The sequence below is a fragment of the Saimiri boliviensis genome, chromosome 1 (genome assembly GCF_048565385.1).
Source record: "Saimiri boliviensis isolate mSaiBol1 chromosome 1, mSaiBol1.pri, whole genome shotgun sequence".
NCBI classification, from domain to species: domain Eukaryota; kingdom Metazoa; phylum Chordata; class Mammalia; order Primates; family Cebidae; genus Saimiri; species Saimiri boliviensis.
In genome coordinates, this window is record NC_133449.1 from 77,499,201 (window position 1) to 77,520,882 (window position 21,682).

Genomic DNA, 21,682 nt, shown 5'->3' on the forward strand with positions numbered 1-21,682 from the left:
CCTAAACCCAGGAGGCGGAGGTTGCGGTGAGCCGAGATCGCGCCATTGCACTCCAGCCTGGGTAACAAGAGTGAAACTCCGTCTAAAAAAAAAAAAAAAAAAAAGAAAAAAGAAAAAAAGAAACATAATGTACATTTGTTGTGAGTTGATGCAGATAAAAAGGCTAGGGTGACCTCTTCAGAGTAATTTGGGAGTTGTGTGTTCTGCTGGCCTTGATAGACAAGCCCTTCTCTGCCCTGGCAGGCGAATCAAACGTTTGCAAATGGTCATTCTCATCTCATCCATCTTCACAGCCCCATGCCTCTTCCCAAATGCTCAGTTGAAAATGGGTATTTCATCTTTCTCAGGTATCTACTACTTAACCCGGGAGAAATGCAAGTGTGGTTTGCAAGGCTTTCCAGGTGTCTAAATGATGATTTTCCATCCTTTCTTTCATTTCTCGAGTTGGGTAGGGAGGCACCGGGGTGTTTGTGATACATTTATGTGAAGCTGGACAATTCGGGTGGCAGAAATATGTTCAGGGCAGCATCTTTTCATCCCTTCTAACTACAAAGGCATCAATTGCCGTTGAGCCCCACTTTCAGAAGGCCCAGTACATACAAAAATCTCATTAATGGAAACTGATAAATTAGAGAGTGATTTTTCACATTACAGAAAGATTGTTAACTTTTCAAAAGGTTTCACCACAGGGTTTCTTTAAATAGTGAGCTCCCCCACTGAATTTAAAGTGTTTGTTTACAGATCATTAACTACTTGACAGAGAGGATATTGGGGGTTGGGGGGAAGGAAGACACACTTAAAAGGTAAAATGTTAGAAGCCCTGCCAATTTTCAATGAGCCTGGAAGGGTGACGAAACATCTCTGAAATTATGTTGGTTAGCAAATGTGATTTATTGCACAGAAATTCATTTTACGCATGGCTTTCCAAGAACCCTCCATGCTGACAGGGTGTGGGGGGAGTGCAAGGACCACGGGGTGCTGGGCTTTGCTGTCCTGGTTTGTGGTGGCTGGGGAGAGGACTCCCTTTTCTTAGAGTCCTGTGTGTGCTTTCATGAGCAGTGGGTGCCAGGCTCTGGCATGAGGCCAAGCTTTGCTACTGGCCTTGGCGTGAGCCACTGAGACCTTTTCCCTTGACATTTAGCCTGGCTTTGGAGAAGTTTCTTCCTGGTTCTCTGACCTTCAGTCTCATTGGCTAAGGACGTTACCTAGGTTTCCTCCTTGAAGTTCAGACAGGTGAACTTGGCAAGACTGTGTCCCAGGAGGTTGAAATCCACCATCAGGCTCACTCTCTGAGCCTAAAGATTAGCCTGGGGACCGAGCCCAGCCCTGAGCTCTCCTGTAGGGCCCTTCTAATCCCTGTCAAGGTCATGAAGGGTTCAGGTCTACCCTGGCCAGCTTCTAGCATGGCCTATAGTAAGTAGGTCTCTTGGCTGGTCTAAAGGAGACCTGGACTGGCATGGTAGGCAGGAGAGAGAAGCCACCCATATAATTCAGTCTTCTCTTCTCAAAGTTGGAAACACTTAGGGCCAGAAAGAAGAAAGCATTTATTCAAAGTCACGAAACAGCTGGTGAGTGGCAGTGTTGGGGCTGCAGAACTTAGGTTCCTGCTGACTTCCCTCCAGCAATCTCTCCAGAGGAACAAGTCCCTGCTTCCTAAAGGAAGAAAAGAATCCTGGGAGTGGTGGCGGTGGGAATACATAGGGCAAGGGATCTCTGAAAGTAGCAGCTCCCAAATAACCTGATAAATACTTCAGATAGAGGCAAGGCTACACCCCTCCCTCTGCCTCCACTACACACAAACAAGATCCTCAACTGGGGACTCAGAGCAGGAGTAAGGGTACCCCTATCCTCCCTACGGCTTTGAAGAGAAGAAAGAGGGGAAATTTGGTGGGAAGGTCAAGTCGATGATTGAAGAGACAAAGTAGTGTAGGAAAATCTCAACATTTCTTGCAGTCATTTGTTGAAAATGTGTCAGCAAGTACAAGCCCATCTTAAACTGGCAATGAGACATATGAAATAGATTATTTAAGCCAGGGAGGCAGTATTGCAAGGAAGAACATGGCTATCAACACTTGTTTGTCTGACTCAGAGGAATAAAACATAGTAAATTTTGCCTTAGCTGGCCACCCACCACACATTGGGGGAAGAAACAATTGAGGTGGGGGAGGAGGGGAGACAGAACAGATGAACCTTCATGGAGTGTCACAAGAGTCCACATGGCTGTGCTCCTTATTATTAGAAAATGTGAAATTGGAAAATATGCACTTGTGAAAACTGAAGATATCACAGAAGTCTTCAGAGGATTTAATTTATTTAGATGGTTGTATCCTCTGCTGTCAGGTAGATGAACCAGAGTGCAATATTTTGATGTGAATGTAACCACCTACTGGGCCCCATTGACTCTGTACCCACCTTGGGGTTTGCTTCTCTCTGAGCATCTTTACCGGCTTTTTCTTTTTATCTAGGAAGTCCTTCCTCTTGGCTCTCTGGGTTTAAGTCATAAGTTTTCCTCTTTCCCAAAGCCTCTCTCCCGCCCTTCCAAAAGGAAGTAATTTCTCTTCCTTTGAATTTCCATAGCAGCTCATCTGTACTTCTCTCATGACACACTTTCCACATCGGGGTAGAGCAATTTCTGTGCAGGCTTTACCTTTTCTACTAAATGGAGCCTGCTGTGGGAGAAATCTGTGTCTGTGTTTTCTTTGTACTGCCCACAGAGGCTAGCCCATTGCTTTGGGCATTGTAGGCACTCAGTAAATATTTGTTGAATGAATGCATGAGAGAATGAATGAATGGAATTTATCCTGGGGAACTCACATTTTGCATAGTGAGGTATGTGATTAAATAAACAAAAAAAATTGTCCTAAGACAACTTGTCTTTTTATGCAGCTGCCCTTTCCGTCTCCTAGATAAGTTCCACCATTCTAAGGCAAAAGCTTAAAGTGTAATAAAAATTTATCTAATTCACGATCAAGTGAAAATACTTTGGGCCCAGAGCCAAAGAATATTATTGGAGTGAACTTTTTTTAACACCCTAAATTTAACCAGCTGGAATTCTTTTTTTAAGTACCATCCTATTCAACCTTTTGAAATGAAGGATTTGCCTTTTAGTGGGAAATCTGCATTTCAACACAAAGATGGAACACAATGTCTTCAGCTTAGTTATTCTTCAGAAAAGCAAGATTTTTTTTTTTCCTTTTTCTTTTTTTCTTTTTTTTGGATTTATATGCTTTGCTTATGTTAAAGACACAGCTTGCAGAAAAATTTTGTTTAGGCCTGACAGATTGGTGGCTGGCATTTTTATAGATAAAGGGGCATGCAAAATGTCATTTTTACTTCCTCCCTTTATTGAGAAAAAGCCTAGGATGACTACTCTTAAAAGGTGAAGTTAGTAACCTGTTGTTTGAATAATCAAGGCTTGAGAGGATGGCATTGATCAGAAAAGAGTTTCAAAATGAGTGACGGTTGTAATCAAAGTCACTAGTGAAGTATCAAGGAATCTAAGGACGAGTTTCAAGGAAGAAATTCAATATTGTAGTGTTTTTGTGTATTTAGTGTATTGCTTTTTGTTTTTGCAGAATTCATTTTTTAAAGACCATCAGGATTTGGCAAAATCTTAGCCAGTAAAAAAGCAACGAAGGGAAAAAATGCCATGTAAATGCTCATTTCTAGAACAAAAGAGAATGCGATTTTGACAATATCAGAAGGTTAATTAAGGAGTCTGTGAGTGATGATAAAGCTGGCACATTTTCAGTACAGACTGACACAACTCAAGACACAGGCATAGCTAATGTTTGCTCTATAATACTCTGATAAGTCAGAGAATCTAAGCGAGAAGAATTGGTATCTATGGTAAACGTAGGGTCAAGAGCTAGACGTGGCTGAATAGAAAGGACATTTACTTTGCAGTTAGATAAAGAACCCTCTAGCTCAGACTAGCTGCACTGTTGTTATTTGTGTGGCTTGAACCTAGTAATCAGATTCAGAACTGGAATTGGTTCCTCCAGGGCACTTTATAGATGTTCACGATGCATTTTAAGTGTAGTCTAGAAGGTGGCTACCTGGAGGGGCTGAGGGACTTGAGGATTACAGAACTGGAAAGGACTGTTGGGAGTGCTGTATTGTGGCTTGTCACCAACATAGAGACCCCTCCTCATCATGGTATCATCCATTCTCTTTTTGAAGATCCAGGGTGAAAGAAAGGGAGGTCACAGCATCGTGAGATAGCCCATTCCATATGGGACAGCTCTACTGTTTTGGGCCTGTTTAATTGAAAAAAAAAAAAAAAAAACAACACAGGGAAAGTATATAAAAACATATGTTTAGGAAACATACACCCCCCCCACACACATGCACACACTCACATACACATGCACACACATACACACATACATTTTAAGTGAATAACACACATCTATGTACTGCTGTGGAGAGTCCTGTGGTTTTAGTACCTGATAAAAGTTGGGCTCCCAGAGCAGTCATTAAATGTGTTGGAATGATGCTTTTTGCTTAGCTGTTTTGGCACATTTGGAAATCTGCACTATTACCTGTTGATTAGTAGACAGTAATGTGACTGTATTACATACCCAGTGATTAGTTTCAGAAACAAATAGCATCTTAACAGTCAAGGAATCTTTGAGATGTTCTTGAGGAAACCAAAAAACTTGATTTAATGACCTTAAATTCCAGGGACATCCCACTGGGCTTAGAGCTCTGTGTCAAAAGTTGGTACCCAATATATACAGAAATATAAAGTGGCCGAATGTGTAACATTAAATCAAAACCATTCCCAGTTTGTTGTAGATTTTTTAATGAGAACTGAAAAATAAGAGTCATTATTTTTTTATTCAGCCATAAGGAAACTTTGCAACCTAATAATGTGTAAGGCATTTCTGAGGCCCCAAGTGGAAATGCTGGATCTAGAGAGACCTTTATGAAATAGAACAGGTTGAAACACCTTCCACCAGAAAAGTGTAAGGCATTTGAAAAAAGATTGAGTCAGAAAAGAGAAATGTGTCCCATTTGAGAGATCAGAAAGGTAAACAGGAGTCCATTTCCCGCCCTGCCCGTGCAGTTGCCACAGCTGCGTTCTCCAGCATGTCAGCTTTTATGGAAGCAGTGAGGATACAGTCTGTCTGGCATAAGCTGGTTTGGGTGTTGTCTTATGCTAAGAAGGCCCTTGACCTGATGGAGAGCCTGGACCTGTTCCCGGTCCTTATCAATGACAGACAGTGGGTGGAGCCTAGATTTCCTAATGGAGGGACCCTGAGGGATCCCCTAAGCTTAATTTGTTTTTGACTGTTCCAGTCCTAAAGGAGGTGGGTCCTGGACAGGAGGGAGAACAGCCTCATGGCTCATGGGTTTCTGCCCAGGGAATCTCAAAGCTTCCAGCATTCACACTTTCCCTTACCATAAGACAGCAGTGCTGATTCAACTTGAGTGTGCATCAGAATCACCTGGAGAATTTATTCAACATGGACTGCTGCTTCCCTGTCCCGCCCTCAATTTCTGATTGAGTAAGTCTGAGGTGGTGCTCAAGAATTTGCATTTCCAACAAACTCCCAGGTGATGCTGATGGTGGGGTGGGGCTGTGTCCACACTGTGAGAATCACTTGCCTAAGAGCACCAACAAAGAAATAAAGAGGACATAACTAGATCATTCACTTCCTAGCCAGCAACCAGAGCCCATCTCTGGCTGGGGGAGAATGAAAGTGAGTGTGGGCAGAGAAGAGATCCTCAACCAAGGGCAGCTCTTTTTCCCTGCCTTCGCCTGAGAAGGCAGAGCTGCTCCTCCAGTTTGACGCTCAGAAGCATTAATTGTGATACTTTACTTTGCCTAAGCCGTGATGAAATAATTGAAGGCATCATAGCAAGAAGTTAAGCCCTAGGGAGGCTATTAACAATTTAGCATTTCCAGTTCATGTGGGAATGTCGATTTTACTTACCAAGGAGTATATTATGGATATGTTTAGTGGAAGAGGCATCAGAATCAGCTGGGGTCCCCAATTGGCTTTGCTTTGACCCTCTTCCTGGAGGAAGATAAATGCAAGGCTGAGTCTCACAAAGACAGTGTGCTTTTTTTCTAAAGTAAACAGCTTGTTAGGCTGATAGAAATGGTTTCAGCTGGCTAATTCTGCAGGGGAAGCAGAGGTAGAGGGTGAACACAGCAAAGGTGAGGCTGGGAGGCCCACACCTTCTTTTCCGATTGTGAGACTGAGTCACTTCATTGGCACCTTTCGAAAGCCCCTTATAACACTGCCGGGCTGGACCCTCCCCCAAGACTGTTAAGTACGGCCTAATGGATCAGTAGAAACAGGACCTTCCTGTTGGTCATTGAAGACCATGGCAGGAACAGCAGAGGGGAAGAAAACACAGGAGTGAGGAGACAAATTCTAATCTTCACATTGTGGTGAACCATCAGCGTAGCCATGGGCAAGTCATTTAGTTTCTCAAAGCCTCAGTATCCCCATCTGTAAAATGAAGGGATAGACTTGATGATAGCTAAGGTTTTTTACAATGTAGGAAACAAAAACAAAAGCAAACTCTGATGCCAGATACTCAGATGAGTCCTTACTTGGTCACGTGGTCCTGCTGTCAGCTTGTTTAGGGCTAATGAGTTTGTTGCTAAGTTTGGCAACTGGAGATTCATGCGAGGGGCTAAGCATAGATTAGGTTAGCAGTTCTCCCATTTCTTGCTGGAGGCCTGCTGAAGCACTTCAGGGTCTCTTCCCAGAGTAGGTGGCAGAGAATTTGAAATTAGACACTCCCTATACAAGGATCCAAGTGCCTGTTTCTTTTGTGTTGGGATCACAGAGATACCTGGGTTGCATGGGTTTCCTGAGAGAAGGATGTCTGTTGTGGCAGCAAACTTATTGAACGGCTGAGGCAAAAACAACTGCAAACATGGATTCTCAGATTTCTCATTGAAAACTACCATGACTAAATCTCTAGTAGTTTTGCGCCACACTCAATTCACTTGACATAAACAGTCAAATGTAGACATACTTCTTTAAGTCTGGTCTTCTGGCTTTTGTTGGTTCACTTTGCGGTGTTTATTTTGTTTTGGGTCAGAGAGGATGAGACTATCTGTAGATGGTCTCAGGCTAGGTGGTGCTTCCACCAGGGCCTCCTCTGCAGGCCCGGTGACAGCAGACCTATGCTGTCTGTTTAAGAGCCTTCTCAGCAGCACACCATTGTTACCCACCAGGCTCTTCGCAAAAGCAAATCTTGTCCCAACTGCTCTGGCTGTGCTTGGCAGTGTACTCTAAATAAGGAGAACAGGATGTATTTTACACTTGAGACTTGCTATCCTGGAGTATAACAACAACACTTCTAAGTGCTCTTAATATTAAGCTAATGGAAAACATACTGTTTATTCACCATCAAAGTCTGTTTTTCTTCTCTCCCACCCTCCCCAATCACCACAAACTCCAAACCTCTAGAACACACAGAGTGTCTTCTGCACCATCTCCTCCAGTCTGTCTCAAGATGGACATCTAAGTGGTTAGTTAGCTAGAGGTGGACTTGGAAAAGCTAGCACTCACCACAGAAACCATAAAATCCCCAGGTTGCACAAATTAAATTTTCTTCTCAAAAATCTCTGTGCTAGAAATGCTTCAGTGACTGTGAGATTCATTTTATTAGTTTGAGAAGTCACTTGTCTTCACCAGAGGCAACAAAGTGCAGTAAAACAGTGAAGGTGGGCCAGGGTTCCTGCGTGCTGCAATTATTGGAATGCTGGTTCTTTCCTTGTCATTTAATGGCCAAAGTTATTGGGATCCCAGAAGTCTAATCTTTATCTTCTATTGCTTTGTATTGTGAGAAGCCGTGTCTACCTAGGGTCTCCCGCTGACAGGATTCTAGAGTATGGTCCAGCCCAGTCCAGAAATCCCTAAGGCTCTCCTATCACTGAAGGCCCTATCATAAATATAGCATGGGAGGAGAGGCGCAGAGGAACAGAGAAACCAGAGTGGGACTCTGTCGCATAAAAAAATGGTTCACGAATCTACTCATTTCCTATCAGCATTTTGGTTTTTGCTTGGGTTTGTCTATAAAGTAAAGTTAATGTATGCATGTAAACCAGCCTTGCAGATAAAATTCCCCCATGTTTCCAGGCTACCCATAATATTACCAGTTTTCCCCTTGCTGTCTGCACATCTCTTTACACAAGACAATAATCAACCAACATATAAGCAAATGAACCAAAGACGACCTCTCCCCATTCCTCAAACAAACACCTTCCCTTTTGTCAAAAAGACCAAAATTGAAAACAAAACAGAAACTGTGGGACATAACTCACCACAGTTCTTTTGTTTCAGGCCTTGGGCCTGTTAACTATCTGCAAGGCTGTTGTAATGATGTTAATCTATTTTAATGGAATTGAAATGTGATATCCTGTGGTTTACGATGCATGTTGTTTATAGCTGCAGTGCTTGATTTTGGGTTTCTTTCACAGATAAACTTCTGCACTGGAGGGGCCTCTCCTCCCCTCGTTCTGCACACGGAGCTCTAATCCCCACGCCCGGGATGAGTGCAGAATATGCCCCGCAGGGTATTTGTAAGTTGAGCCTTATTTCTTCTACAAATGTCCATGTGTATAGAGATGAGAGTTTCTGGAAATTGCCCTTACTTTTTAAGTACTGAAGGGAGTTACTTCCAAAATAGATTGGCATATGTATTATTCCACTCACTTGGCACCCACTGCCCCACTCCACTTAGCCCCAGAGGGACTTCTTCCTTCCCCTTTTTCTTTCCTCACTGGAGGCCAGGAGCTGATAGCAGCTCATCCCTGTCTTCTCCCCAGGTCTGGCTCCATGGCTAGTGATTGAATATGCCTGTGCCTTCAGAGCCCATTTATTACTGCACATTCACTCCTGTGGCCTCATTTAGGACTTCAGGTGTAGTCCATGGCACACATCTTTAGCCAAGGCCAGAATCAAAAGGAAACAGTTTAGGGTTATTCCAGAGTTATTCTAATGCATATTCCGTGTGCATTTACATATGTATTTGAACATAGAATATTTTATATATACATGTATATTCATAATTTTGACTTTTCTCCTAATTTTAGAGAAAAATGCACATCATTATAGTTAAAATGTGAAAGTTCTCCTATCACCATCACCACCACCACCACCACCACCACCACCACCACCACCATCATTTATTTGTTCAAGCGAGCTTTTATAGTAGGGACTGTTTTATGAAACTTAAATTTGTTCATTTATACAAATATTTTCTGAAAGATACTGTTTTAGAAAATAATACAGTTTGCTTCTCTGTGTAGGAACACATGGTATGAGTCGTGCATGGCTAAAAGGTTGTGGGGTGGGCAGTGATTCCACTCTAAACACAAAAAAGCAGCTTCAAGAAGAAAAGCAGTGTGACATCTAATTTTTATTAGAAAGTAAATGAAAAATAACCTGCCACGGAAAGAAAAAAAAAAAAAAAGGGAAAGAGTCATGGAAAGAGAATAACAAAGAGCAAGATGCCAGAGTGAAGGCTCTAAGGGGGACTGTTTTTTAGATGGGAGGAAACTACACTTACCCATTTTGCACGTGGTATCTGAAGAGCTGGGCATGCACCCTGAGACCAAATTCAAAGCCAGTTGTTTATTTATGTTACCTCCTAGGTAATCCTAGGTAACAAAGAGTTATTGTGTGAATTTCATAAGCCCTCAGGTCCCGAGGGCTGGGTGGTTCAGGGGTTAAAAGCACCTCATCTACCCATCCCCCACAGCTGGGCCTAAGCCTGGGTTAGGTCACAGATTGCAGAGAGTTTAAGCGGTTGGACTCAAGGTTTCAAGTCCCTGCATGCTGGCTGGGTGGGGACAGCTCTCCTGTTGCTGGGGGCATCTGGGGCCTGCATGGGGCTGTGGGCACAGAGCCACTTTTGGAGGGAAGGGGAAGAAGGGAGGTGGGCAGTTAGAGAAGGGTGGAGTTGAGAGGCGAAGCGCTGCTGGCCAGAGAAACATAGTTCTCTATCTTCAGCCTGGTTTTCCTGAGCGCAGGGAGTTTGATTTGACTGGTAGGAAAGTCGGAGCTTGATAGGGAACCCCTGCCCTTTCCCACCTTCCCACAAAGGGAGGGCACATAGTTTGCTGGTGCCCCTGCCGGCAGGACCAGTTTAGGAGTGACCAGAACAAGGTATGTGGAAATGGGTTGTGGGGGTCCAGAAAGCTCTAGAACAAACCTGATACCCACTCCACTTGGCGGCATTAACCTGCTGCCCCTGGCTTCCAGAGCTCATACCACTTCCTGTGGACACTTGGCTAGGCGCCAGTCACTCCTGCTCTTTAACTAGAGCCTCCTTTTGGCCTGGATTAAGGCCTGGACTGGACCTTCCTCTGGAAGCTGTTCCGGGTGTGTAATGTGGTTAGTCATTACCCTCAGTAATTAATCACCCCTGGTAGCAATGAAAACTCACATTCATGTCGGACCTGATAGTTTACAGAGGGCTTTTATACACATCTGTCATTTGAACTTCTCAACAATTCTTTACAGGTACTATTTTCATGCTCATTTTACAGATAGGAGTTCTAAGGCTCAGAAATCAAATGACTACCCCAGAGTTACAAGCTAGTGAATAATAGAGCCAGGGCTCTGGGCTCAGACCTCCTTGTTCTTCCGAATCTTGAAGCTGAGTTCACATGACTTTTTCACATTGGTGACACACTAGAAATGGGGATCATTCCTTCCCATAAAGTAAAATGAAATAAAATAAAATAAAAGCCAGTAGGTGGGCTAATAGCTGATTTTAACCCTTTTGATGCCTCAAGTTTCTATTCTTAGGGGCCAGGTGTCAGTTTATTGCTCTAAATCAAAACAATCCCCGTGAATGCCCAATGAGGCTCTCAAATTGAGAAGTTGATTTTCATCAGAGTAAATGAAGAATATTATTATATTTTACACATCAATAAATCAATGTAGCCCTAATTTTGCCACGCAGGAAATCAATTCCGGTCTTTCTAAATCATCAAAGATGTTATGAACAAAGTAATTTCACAAATTATGGCAAGTAACACATTTATTGATGACTGCAGTTTAGGAATTTAGAATCTGTGAGCACTGTAATATAATATGGTACACCGGCATGAGCCGAGTGAAATACAGATTATATGGTGAAATTGTAATGCATCATTTGCTATTAGTGGACTGGTAATAATTACCAGTTTCAAAGCAGCTCTCTCCATGTAATCTTTAGTCTCAATCGTAACAGCCCTTCTCATTGACATTATGATTACACTGGCTGCCCTCATGATCTAGAATATCTAGTTGATGGGAATACTAAAATGCGATAGTGAAAACTGTATGTTGTATGCTCATTATAAGATAAAATGCCATTTTCTCTGACCTGATGCATGAGAGAGAGGGGAGGATAACATCACAGTGTTAACATACTGTAGCATGATCGCATAACTGGCTCTGAAAAAAAATTTAGGAAGCTCAGGGCAGCAAAATGAAATAGACTTTTCTCATTTAAGCCTGTTTGAAAGGATACAAATGAGATCCTTGATGTAGTGCTGTATGCCACAGATTTCGGCATTTATCAATGGCTACATTCAAGGTGCATGTGGAACCAGCACCACTAATTATGAATCCAGTCCTGGATTTCAACAGATTTTTTTATAAGGTAAAATATGATTTTAAGGCATTTGGAGTGATGAGCATGTTAAGGACTTGCATTATCAGACAAATCTTTTTGCTTAACCAACTCAGACTGTCAGGCTAATCGGGTATGATAATCACCCAGAGACCTAGGGAGGACAGGGAGAATCCACAGAGGGTCATGTAGTTGGAACCAGATAGTTTTTTTCCAGCCTATTTGGGACCTGAGTCATTGTTCAACAACAACAAAACATTTATGAAAATGCTCTCAATGAAGCTCTTTATCTCCCTTTGAAGAGAGGAGGCAAATCAAAATAGGCAGATAATGTGATACTAATGTCAGCATTTTCTTTCAAAATCTTTCTGCCTTTTTCCCCACCTCCACATTAGACAAATGTTTGAAACCTAATTTTGGTATCTTACCATCTAATCTTGTTAAAGAGATTTACCCAGGAGTGGGATATATTGAGTGGGATTATAAATGCATTGTAAAGTAAATTACAAGGTCAGGGCAGGAGTCCATTATTTAGACAAGTGCTTGAGCAAGCCTGGCTTATTTTGGAATACGAGTGTTTGGGAGCTCCTGAGAAGACCCTGCCGGCTTTTCTTTCTGACTTGCTAAATGGAGGCATCATATAATTGATTAATTCCTCATTCCCACTCTTAACCTCTCTGGTAGATTTTTTTTTTCCCCCTTTTTAAAAAGTTACTGACAGATACTAGCTGTGGCCTTAAGGAACTCTTGCAGCCCTTCTTTTGAAAGAAGGAGAAAAGTTTGTTATTTTTCAGTTATATTTTAAGTCCTTTTTCAGAATCCCTGGGAAGTTTTCTGTTTTTCTCATCCTTGTCCTTTGGCTACCATTACTTCTGCCCTTTTTAAAGTTGCAGTTGACTGGTAAACTGTTGGTTAGTTATTCCATATATATATATATGTGTGTGTGTGTGTGTGTGTGTGTGTGTGTGTGTGTGTGTATGTGTATATATATATATATATATATACATTTAATTTAGCCATCTCCCCAAATGAAAGATTTCGTGAAGTCAAGCTGGCCCTTCTTTGCCAAAGTGGCATTTACCACTCTTGGGTTCTTTTCAGCAAGAGAAATAATGTGACTTAAGCAGGGCCCCTCTCCAGACGGCTTGGCTACTGGCCAGAGTTGACTAGCTGAACTGTATCTTTCTGTTTCTTTCTCAACTGGAGCTGAGTCTCAGCCGAGGGCGCAGGATGTTGTATAATTTGGTTCACGTTGTTAGCCTCTCAAAATAATGAGGAGGAGGATAGTGTAGCATTTCTCAGCCTGCTGCCTGTCATGGTGCTGGCTGCTTTAACTGTTCCTTAAACTAGGATGCTGTGTCTACTTAAGTCAGCACCAGCCACTCCTCCTAACTTTTCTAGACTTGTATTTGTCTGACTGGGGGACAAATCCTAAAGATTGGATGCAGCCTGTTAAAGCTGAATGGAGTTCTTTGCAGATTTTTGCAACATTCTTTGATATAAGAATGGGCGGCCCCATAGGGTGTTGTGGAACCAAAATTGGGATCCATTGACCTTCCCACAGGCTGGGAGGTGAGAATGTTGCTAGTCTTTTTTCCATGGAAGCATTTTATGAGTACCCTCTCTTTTTTAACAATATCAACAATTAGTGTGCTTCAGGCTAAGACTGAAAGCATCTCTAGGGCCATAGAGCATTGTAGTGAGTTGACTTTCTCCCCTTTTTTTGATGTCTCTCTGAAATGTTGGCCTATTTCGAAAGTTCACCTGCCACCCAGGGGGAAATAGAAAGCTAGGATTTGGGAAGCCAAAAAGTTGCCTTGGGTCACTTTGTCCAGGTTTCTCACTTAGTGAGGAGGAAATAGAGGCACATGGAGATGAGACAGCTTGCCCCAATCTGTGGCTGATGGGACTGGAAAATTTAGAAGATACTTGTTGAGGTGCCTAGAATGTAGGGACCTTCATCCTCAAGCCAGAACTGGCCAGGATTTTTCTGCTTTGGGGACTGGATATAAAATTCTTAGAACCGAGTTTCACGGCAGGGAGACTGGTTGGGCCAATATTTACTGGGTACCCACGCTCAGTTGTGCCAGGCACAATTTAGGCACAGGGGTAGGCCAGTGAGGGCTTAGGCCTTGGTGTTGAGGGGTGGGGGCAGGGAAGGCTGGAGGTGGAACATAAATAAGCAATTGCTGATACCCGCCTCAGTGATTAAACATTGATGTTGGTGTTGTATTATTTTGCAGGTAAAGATGAGCCCAGCAGCTACACATGTACAACTTGCAAACAGCCATTCACCAGTGCATGGTTTCTCTTGCAACACGCACAGAACACTCATGGATTAAGAATCTACTTAGAAAGCGAACACGGAAGTCCCCTGACCCCGCGGGTTGGTATCCCTTCAGGACTAGGTGCAGAATGTCCTTCCCAGCCACCTCTCCATGGGATTCATATTGCAGACAATAACCCCTTTAACCTGCTAAGAATACCAGGATCAGTATCGAGAGAGGCTTCCGGCCTGGCAGAAGGGCGCTTTCCACCCACTCCCCCCCTGTTTAGTCCACCACCGAGACATCACTTGGACCCCCACCGCATAGAGCGCCTGGGGGCGGAAGAGATGGCCCTGGCCACCCATCACCCGAGTGCCTTTGACAGGGTGCTGCGGTTGAATCCAATGGCTATGGAGCCTCCCGCCATGGATTTCTCTAGGAGACTTAGAGAGCTGGCAGGGAACACGTCTAGCCCACCGCTGTCCCCAGGCCGGCCCAGCCCTATGCAAAGGTTACTGCAACCATTCCAGCCAGGTAGCAAGCCGCCCTTCCTGGCGACGCCCCCCCTCCCTCCTCTGCAATCCGCCCCTCCTCCCTCCCAGCCCCCGGTCAAGTCCAAGTCATGCGAGTTCTGCGGCAAGACGTTCAAATTTCAGAGCAACCTGGTGGTGCACCGGCGCAGCCACACGGGCGAGAAGCCCTACAAGTGCAACCTGTGCGACCACGCGTGCACCCAGGCCAGCAAGCTGAAGCGCCACATGAAGACGCACATGCACAAGTCGTCCCCCATGACGGTCAAGTCCGACGACGGTCTCTCCACCGCCAGCTCCCCGGAACCCGGCACCAGCGACCTGGTGGGCAGCGCCAGCAGCGCGCTCAAGTCCGTGGTGGCCAAGTTCAAGAGCGAGAACGACCCCAACCTGATCCCGGAGAACGGGGACGAGGAGGAAGAGGAGGACGACGAGGAAGAGGAAGAAGAGGAGGAAGAGGAGGAGGAGGAGCTGACGGAGAGCGAGAGGGTGGACTACGGCTTCGGGCTGAGCCTGGAGGCGGCGCGCCACCACGAGAACAGCTCGCGGGGCGCGGTGGTGGGCGTGGGCGACGAGAGCCGCGCCCTGCCCGACGTCATGCAGGGCATGGTGCTCAGCTCCATGCAGCACTTCAGCGAGGCCTTCCACCAGGTCCTGGGCGAGAAGCATAAGCGCGGCCACCTGGCCGAGGCCGAGGGCCACAGGGACACTTGCGACGAAGACTCGGTGGCCGGCGAGTCGGACCGCATAGACGATGGCACTGTTAACGGCCGCGGCTGCTCCCCGGGCGAGTCGGCCTCGGGGGGCCTGTCCAAAAAGCTGCTGCTGGGCAGCCCCAGCTCGCTGAGCCCCTTCTCTAAGCGCATCAAGCTCGAGAAGGAGTTCGATCTGCCCCCGGCCGCGATGCCCAACACGGAAAACGTGTACTCGCAGTGGCTCGCCGGCTACGCGGCCTCCAGGCAGCTCAAAGATCCCTTCCTTAGCTTCGGAGACTCCAGACAATCGCCTTTTGCCTCCTCGTCGGAGCACTCCTCGGAGAACGGGAGCTTGCGCTTCTCCACGCCGCCCGGGGAGCTGGACGGAGGGATCTCGGGGCGCAGCGGCACGGGAAGTGGAGGGAGCACGCCCCATATTAGTGGTCCGGGCCCGGGCAGGCCCAGCTCAAAAGAGGGCAGACGCAGCGACACTTGTGAGTACTGTGGGAAAGTCTTCAAGAACTGTAGCAATCTCACTGTCCACAGGAGAAGCCACACGGGCGAAAGGCCTTATAAATGCGAGCTGTGCAACTATGCCTGTGCCCAGAGTAGCAAGCTCACCAGGCACATGAAAACGCATGGCCAGGTGGGGAAGGACGTTTACAAATGTGAAATTTGTAAGATGCCTTTTAGCGTGTACAGTACCCTGGAGAAACACATGAAAAAATGGCACAGTGATCGAGTGTTGAATAATGATATAAAAACTGAATAGAGGTATATTAATACCCCTCCCTCACTCCCACCTGACACCCCCTTTTCACCACTCCCCTTCCCCATCGCCCTCCAGCCCCACTCCCTGTAGGATTTTTTTCTAGTCCCATGTGATTTAAACAAACAAACAAACAAACAAACAGAAGTAACGGAAGCTAAGAATATGAGAGTGCTTGTCACCAGCACACCTGTTTTTTTTCTTTTTCTTTTTCTTTTTTTCTTTTTCCTTTTTTTTTTTTTCCTTTATGTTCTCACCGTTTGAATGCATGATCTGTATGGGGCAATACTATTGCATTTTACGCAAACTTTGAGCCTTTCTCTTGTGCAATAATTTACATGTTGTGTATGTTTTTTTTTAAACTTAGACAGCATGTATGGTATGTTATGGCTATTTTAAATTGTCCCTAATTCGTTGCTGAGCAAACATGTTGCTGTTTCCAGTTCCGTTCTGAGAGAAAAAGAGAGAGAGAGAGAAAAAGACCATGCTGCATACATTCTGTAAAACATATCATGTACAGTTTTATTTTATAACGTGAGGAGGAAAAACAGTCTTTGGATTAACCCTTTATAGACAGAATAGATAGCATTGAAAAAAAACTCTATGAGCTAAATATCTGTCTCTAAAGGGTTAAATGTATCAATTGGAGAGGAAAAAAAGGCCTTGAATAGACAAATTAACAACAACAACAACAACAAAACAAGTTTATTCTATCATTTGGTTTTAAAATATTGAGTGCCTTGGATCTATTAAAACCACATTGATGGTTCTTTCTACTTGCTATAAACTTGTAGCTTAATTCAGCATTGGGTGAGGTAATAAACCTTAGGAACTAGCATATAATTCTATATTGTATTTCTCACAACAATGGCTACCTAAAAATATGACCCATTATGTCCTAGTTAATCATCATTTTTCCTTTAGTTTAATTTTATAAACAAACTGATTATACCAGTATAAAAGCTACTTTGCTCCTGGTGAGAGCTTAAAAGAAATGGGCTGTTTTGCCCAAAGTTGTATTTTTTTTAAACAATGATTAAAATTGAATGTGTAATGTGCAAAAGCCCTGGAACACAATTAAATACATTAGTAAGGAGTTCATTTTGTGAAGATATTTGCTTTAATAATGTCTTTTAAAAAAAATTCTGGCACCAAAAGAAATAGATCCAGATTTACTTGGTTGTCAAGTGGACAATCAAATGAGAAACTTTAAGACCTTGTGTACCATATTGAAAGGAAGAGGCTGACAGTAAGATTTGACAGAGGGGAACAGAAGAAAAAAATACGATTTATTAGCACAACGTGGTACTGTTTGCCATTTAAAACTAGAACAGGTATATAAGCTAATATTGATACAATGATGATTAACTATGAATTCTTAAGACTTGCGTTTAAATGTGACATTCTTAAAGAAAGAAGAGAAAGAATTTTAAGAGTAGCAGTATATATGTCTGTGCTCCCTAAAAGTTGTACTTCATTTCTTTTCCATACACTGTGTGCTATTTGTGTTAACATGGAAGAGGATTCATTGTTTTTATTTTATTTTTTATTTTTTTATTTTTTATTAAGCTAGCATCTGCCCCAGTTGGTGTTCAAATAGCACTTGACTCTGCCTGTGATATCTGTATCTTTTCTCTAATCAGAGATACAGAGGTTGAGTATAAAATAAACCTGCTCAGATAGGACAATTAAGTGCACTGTACAATTTTCCCAGTTTACAGGTCTATACTTAAGGGAAAAGTTGCAAGAATGCTGAAAAAAATTGAACACAATCTCATTGATGAGCATTTTTAAAAAACTAAAAAAAAAAAAAACTTTGCCAGCCATTTACTTGACTATTGAGCTTACTTACTTGGACGCAACATTGCAAGCGCTGTGAATGGAAACAGAATACACTTAACATAGAAATGAATGATTGCTTTCGCTTCTACAGTGCAAGGATTTTTTTGTACAAAACTTTTTTAAATATAAATGTTAAGAAAAAATTTTTTTAAAAAAACACTTCATTATGTTTAGGGGGGAACTGCATTTTAGGGTTCCATTGTCTTGGTGGTGTTACAAGACTTGTTATCCATTTAAAAATGGTAGTGGAAATTCTATGCCTTGGATACACACCGCTCTTCAGGTTGTAAAAAAAAACATACATTGGGGAAAGGTTTAAGATTATATAGTACTTAAATATAGGAAAATGCACACTTCATGTTGATTCCTATGCTAAAATACATTTATGGTCTTTTTTCTGTATTTCTAGAATGGTATTTGAATTAAATGTTCATCTAGTGTTAGGCACTATAGTATTTATATTGAAGCTTGTATTTTTAACTGTTGCTTGTTCTCTTAAAAGGTATCAATGTACCTTTTTTGGTAGTGGAAAAAAAAAAAAAGACAGGCTGCCACAGTATATTTTTTTAATTTGGCAGGATAATATAGTGCAAATTATTTGTATGCTTCAAAAAAAAAAAAAAGAGAGAAACAAAAAAGTGTGACATTACAGATGAGAAGCCATATAATGGCGGTTTGGGGGAGCCTGCTAGAATGTCACATGGATGGCTGTCATAGGGGTTGTACATATCCTTTTTTGTTCCTTTTTCCTGCTGCCATACTGTATGCAGTACTGCAAGCTAATAACGTTGGTTTGTTATGTAGTGTGCTTTTTGTCCCTTTCCTTCTATCACCCTACATTCCAGCATCTTACCTTCATATGCAGAAAAAGAAAGAAAGAAAAAAAAAAAGGAAAAAAAAAAACAAAAAACCAATGTTTTGCAGTTTTTTTCATTGCCAAAAACTAAATGGTGCTTTATATTTAGATTGGAAAGAATTTCATATGCAAAGCATATTAAAGAGAAAGCCCGCTTTAGTCAATACTTTTTTGTAAATGGCAATGCAGAATATTTTGTTATTGGCCTTTTCTATTCCTGTAATGAAAGCTGTTTGTCGTAACTTGAAATTTTATCTTTTACTATGGGAGTCACTATTTATTATTGCTTATGTGCCCTGTTCAAAACAGAGGCACTTAATTTGATCTTTTATTTTTCTTTGTTTTTATTTTTTTTTTTATTTAGATGACCAAAGGTCATTACAACCTGGCTTTTTATTGTATTTGTTTCTGGTCTTTGTTAAGTTCTATTGGAAAAACCACTGTCTGTGTTTTTTTGGCAGTTGTCTGCATTAACCTGTTCATACACCCATTTTGTCCCTTTATTGAAAAAAATAAAAAAAAATTAAAGTACACATTGTAAGCTTCTTGTGTCCTCATTTGACACACTCTGTAAATTACTTTCAAGAAAATAACAGGTTTTAAGAGAAGGCCAGTCAGTCTTTTTCAGGATTATTTCTATGGGCATTCTGATGCGTGTATTATACCCTAAAGGAACATAAAGTACTTACTATATTAAAATAGACATATCTCAACCCATGGAAATAGTTTTAAGGCTTTACAGTTCTAGAATAATTTTCAAGATACGGAAAGTGTTTTCAGTCTGATGTTAAAAACTTACTCCATCTCTTAGCAGAAATCCATTCAAATATAAGTGAAAAAACTTGCTGGTAATAGCATCTTAAACTTTTATTTCCTTTGGATTTTTTGCTGTTCTTGTTGTCTAAAAGTTCTTTTCTATTCTCCCTTCCTTGCCTTATAATGTAAAAATGATTTAAAAAAAATCAGCTGTTTAGTTTCCATGTAAGACTCTTTCCTCGTAACAAAATAACCCCACATTTCAAATCTAAAATTCTGGAAACAAAGGCATCAGGTTACAAAAATAAAAATAAAAAAAGAGGGAGAAAAAGAGAGAGAGAGAAAGAGAGAAAAAAGCAGCCACTAGGGGTTCAGCCAGACAAGCCAGACGTAGTGAAATCCTTGGAATCAGTCACTGATTTCCTGAGATGCATAGTGATTTGCCTTGTGGTTCTGAGATCCCAGGGACCCTAGATGCTACAGATTACTTCAGGTGTTTTGATAGGGTCTTCCTGGCTGACTGCAAATAAGTGCGGCAATACCCTTCAGTTACCTTTTGACCAGCCAGTTAGGTCTATTTAAAAAACCATTCCTTGGAAATCTGTGTTGTCAGTTTTACAAATACTGCATGTTGCAGCATCTATTTGCTTTACTGAAACATACCTCTGTGATATCGTCTCCCTGTACCCAGTGTAGATGAATGAATACGACATTGTTCTTATTTTTGTAAAAAAACCAAAACAAAAGCTGTTCTGTTGTCTTCTTGTGGTAGCATTTTTTGTTGCTCAGTTCTTATGCCCTAGTGCCTGTGAGGTGGCCTTTTCATGTCATGCCTTTTATCTTAGGCAAGAATACTTTCCTCTTTCTAAAGTAGAGAGATAGTCTATGTCTTCTGAGAAGCCAGTTTGTGGGGGCAGGAGAGAGTGGGGCTAGAGGAATCCACTGAGAGAGAATGTTGGAGAACATGACATAGGAGCTGGGGCAGGGTGGGGGTGTGGTACCTTGAGAACTTGATGTTTGTCACTGAACTTAGAAAAGATATACTGTATGTGTTTTGGATTTGGTTTCTCCAAAACTGAGTCCAAAATGCTGCTCAAGACAGATAGAAATAATTCCCCAGTGCCATGCTGGCTTTAGATGTAGTGACTTTGGCTCCACCATATTAAATGTCCATAAAACCTCTGTGTGTCCCTATTACTTTTTTATTAGGAGCTATGAGTGCAGCTGTGTAGGTTTTAAATACAGTATTCATTTTAATTTCTCAGTATATGATGCTCTTAGTGTAATTAGGTTTTGCATCCTGACAGACAGAATTAATGATGGATACTGTATACTTGTCTGTTCAAATTTCTTAAATCAAATGGGGACTGGGGAGGAGTGCAAACATCTGGTGATAAATCACAGATTATGTTTGATTTACATGGTCCCAAAGTTAAATAAATTTATTGGGAGACAGGTTCTTCAGGTTACTTAGTCTCCTGACTTATTGAAGCCTTCTGATAAAATATTGTTTCTGAAGCTGATGAACAACAGAAGCATGAAAACCTAGCCAACATGAATATCACTTATAAATGATATTTCATATCCGGAACTCTAAAATTTAAAATCTTAATATAAAATAACCAAAATTTCCAACAGTAAGATGAATTCGTGATCTATTTTTTAAAATGAGGAACTACTAAGAACTTTAATATCTCTCAAAATCCTCAAGTAAGTTTTTCTAAGGCTTGATGTGCTGATGAAATGTTCTCTACATACCTGAACTCCTGATACTTAAACTGTTCTTTTTAATCTTCATTTGAGAACAACTTAATAAACAGGCATACAGCAAATTCTGTTTCTCACAGATTTTAAACCAGAAGCTCTTCCAGTGCTTATATCCCTCCTTCTTGAACCCATTTGCTATCCTCTCTCTGTTTAGGACCTACAAAAGGGCTGGAACCCACACGTTACAAAGGTTGCTAAGAAGTGAGGTGAACACAGCTCTTCATTTGCACCAGCCATAGCAGGAAGTGTGAAGTAGTTGAGCTTTTCCCGGGGCATTCTGTGGATATAGATCTGTTTATTTGAATATCATTTTTGTATATGCAATAAGTACATCTTGTATATCTTCATAATGCTGGGAGTGAGAATTTGAAAGGAAGCGGCAGGAGGTGGCTTAGATATAATTCCAATTGGAGAAGTAAGGAAATGAGTTGGTTTATTCACAGACACTAACAGTTTGCTGAAAGGTACTGGGATTATTTCGGGCCTTCCTGAAAAGGAATTGAGAAGCCTCAGGCCCCATCCTCTTCTGCTCGTAGCATTTTGCTCTCAGAGACTGAGGGAGGAAATACAGTGTTTTCTCGTTTTAAGCCTCTTTTCCCTTC

The 21,682-nt window shown here is 42.1% G+C and overlaps 1 protein-coding gene across 20 annotated transcripts in view; it reads left to right on the forward strand.

Annotated features, from left to right (window-relative positions):
- BCL11A (BCL11 transcription factor A) overlaps window positions 1–21,682 on the forward strand; it is a 100,978-nt gene that overhangs the window by 76,876 nt on the left and 2,420 nt on the right. For 3 of the 20 annotated variants that reach the window (XM_074399630.1, XM_010333575.3, XM_074399703.1), the window contains 2 exons: window positions 8,453–8,554; window positions 13,842–19,093. In XM_074399630.1, coding sequence (XP_074255731.1) covers window positions 8,453–8,554; window positions 13,842–15,862 — 2,123 coding nt within the window. In that variant the 3' untranslated portion in view covers window positions 15,863–19,093. Of the gene's footprint in view, window positions 1–8,452; window positions 8,555–13,841; window positions 19,094–21,682 lie in introns of those variants that run through there. The other 17 variants (XM_074399640.1, XM_074399645.1, XM_074399650.1 and 14 more) reach the window with 9 other exon arrangements.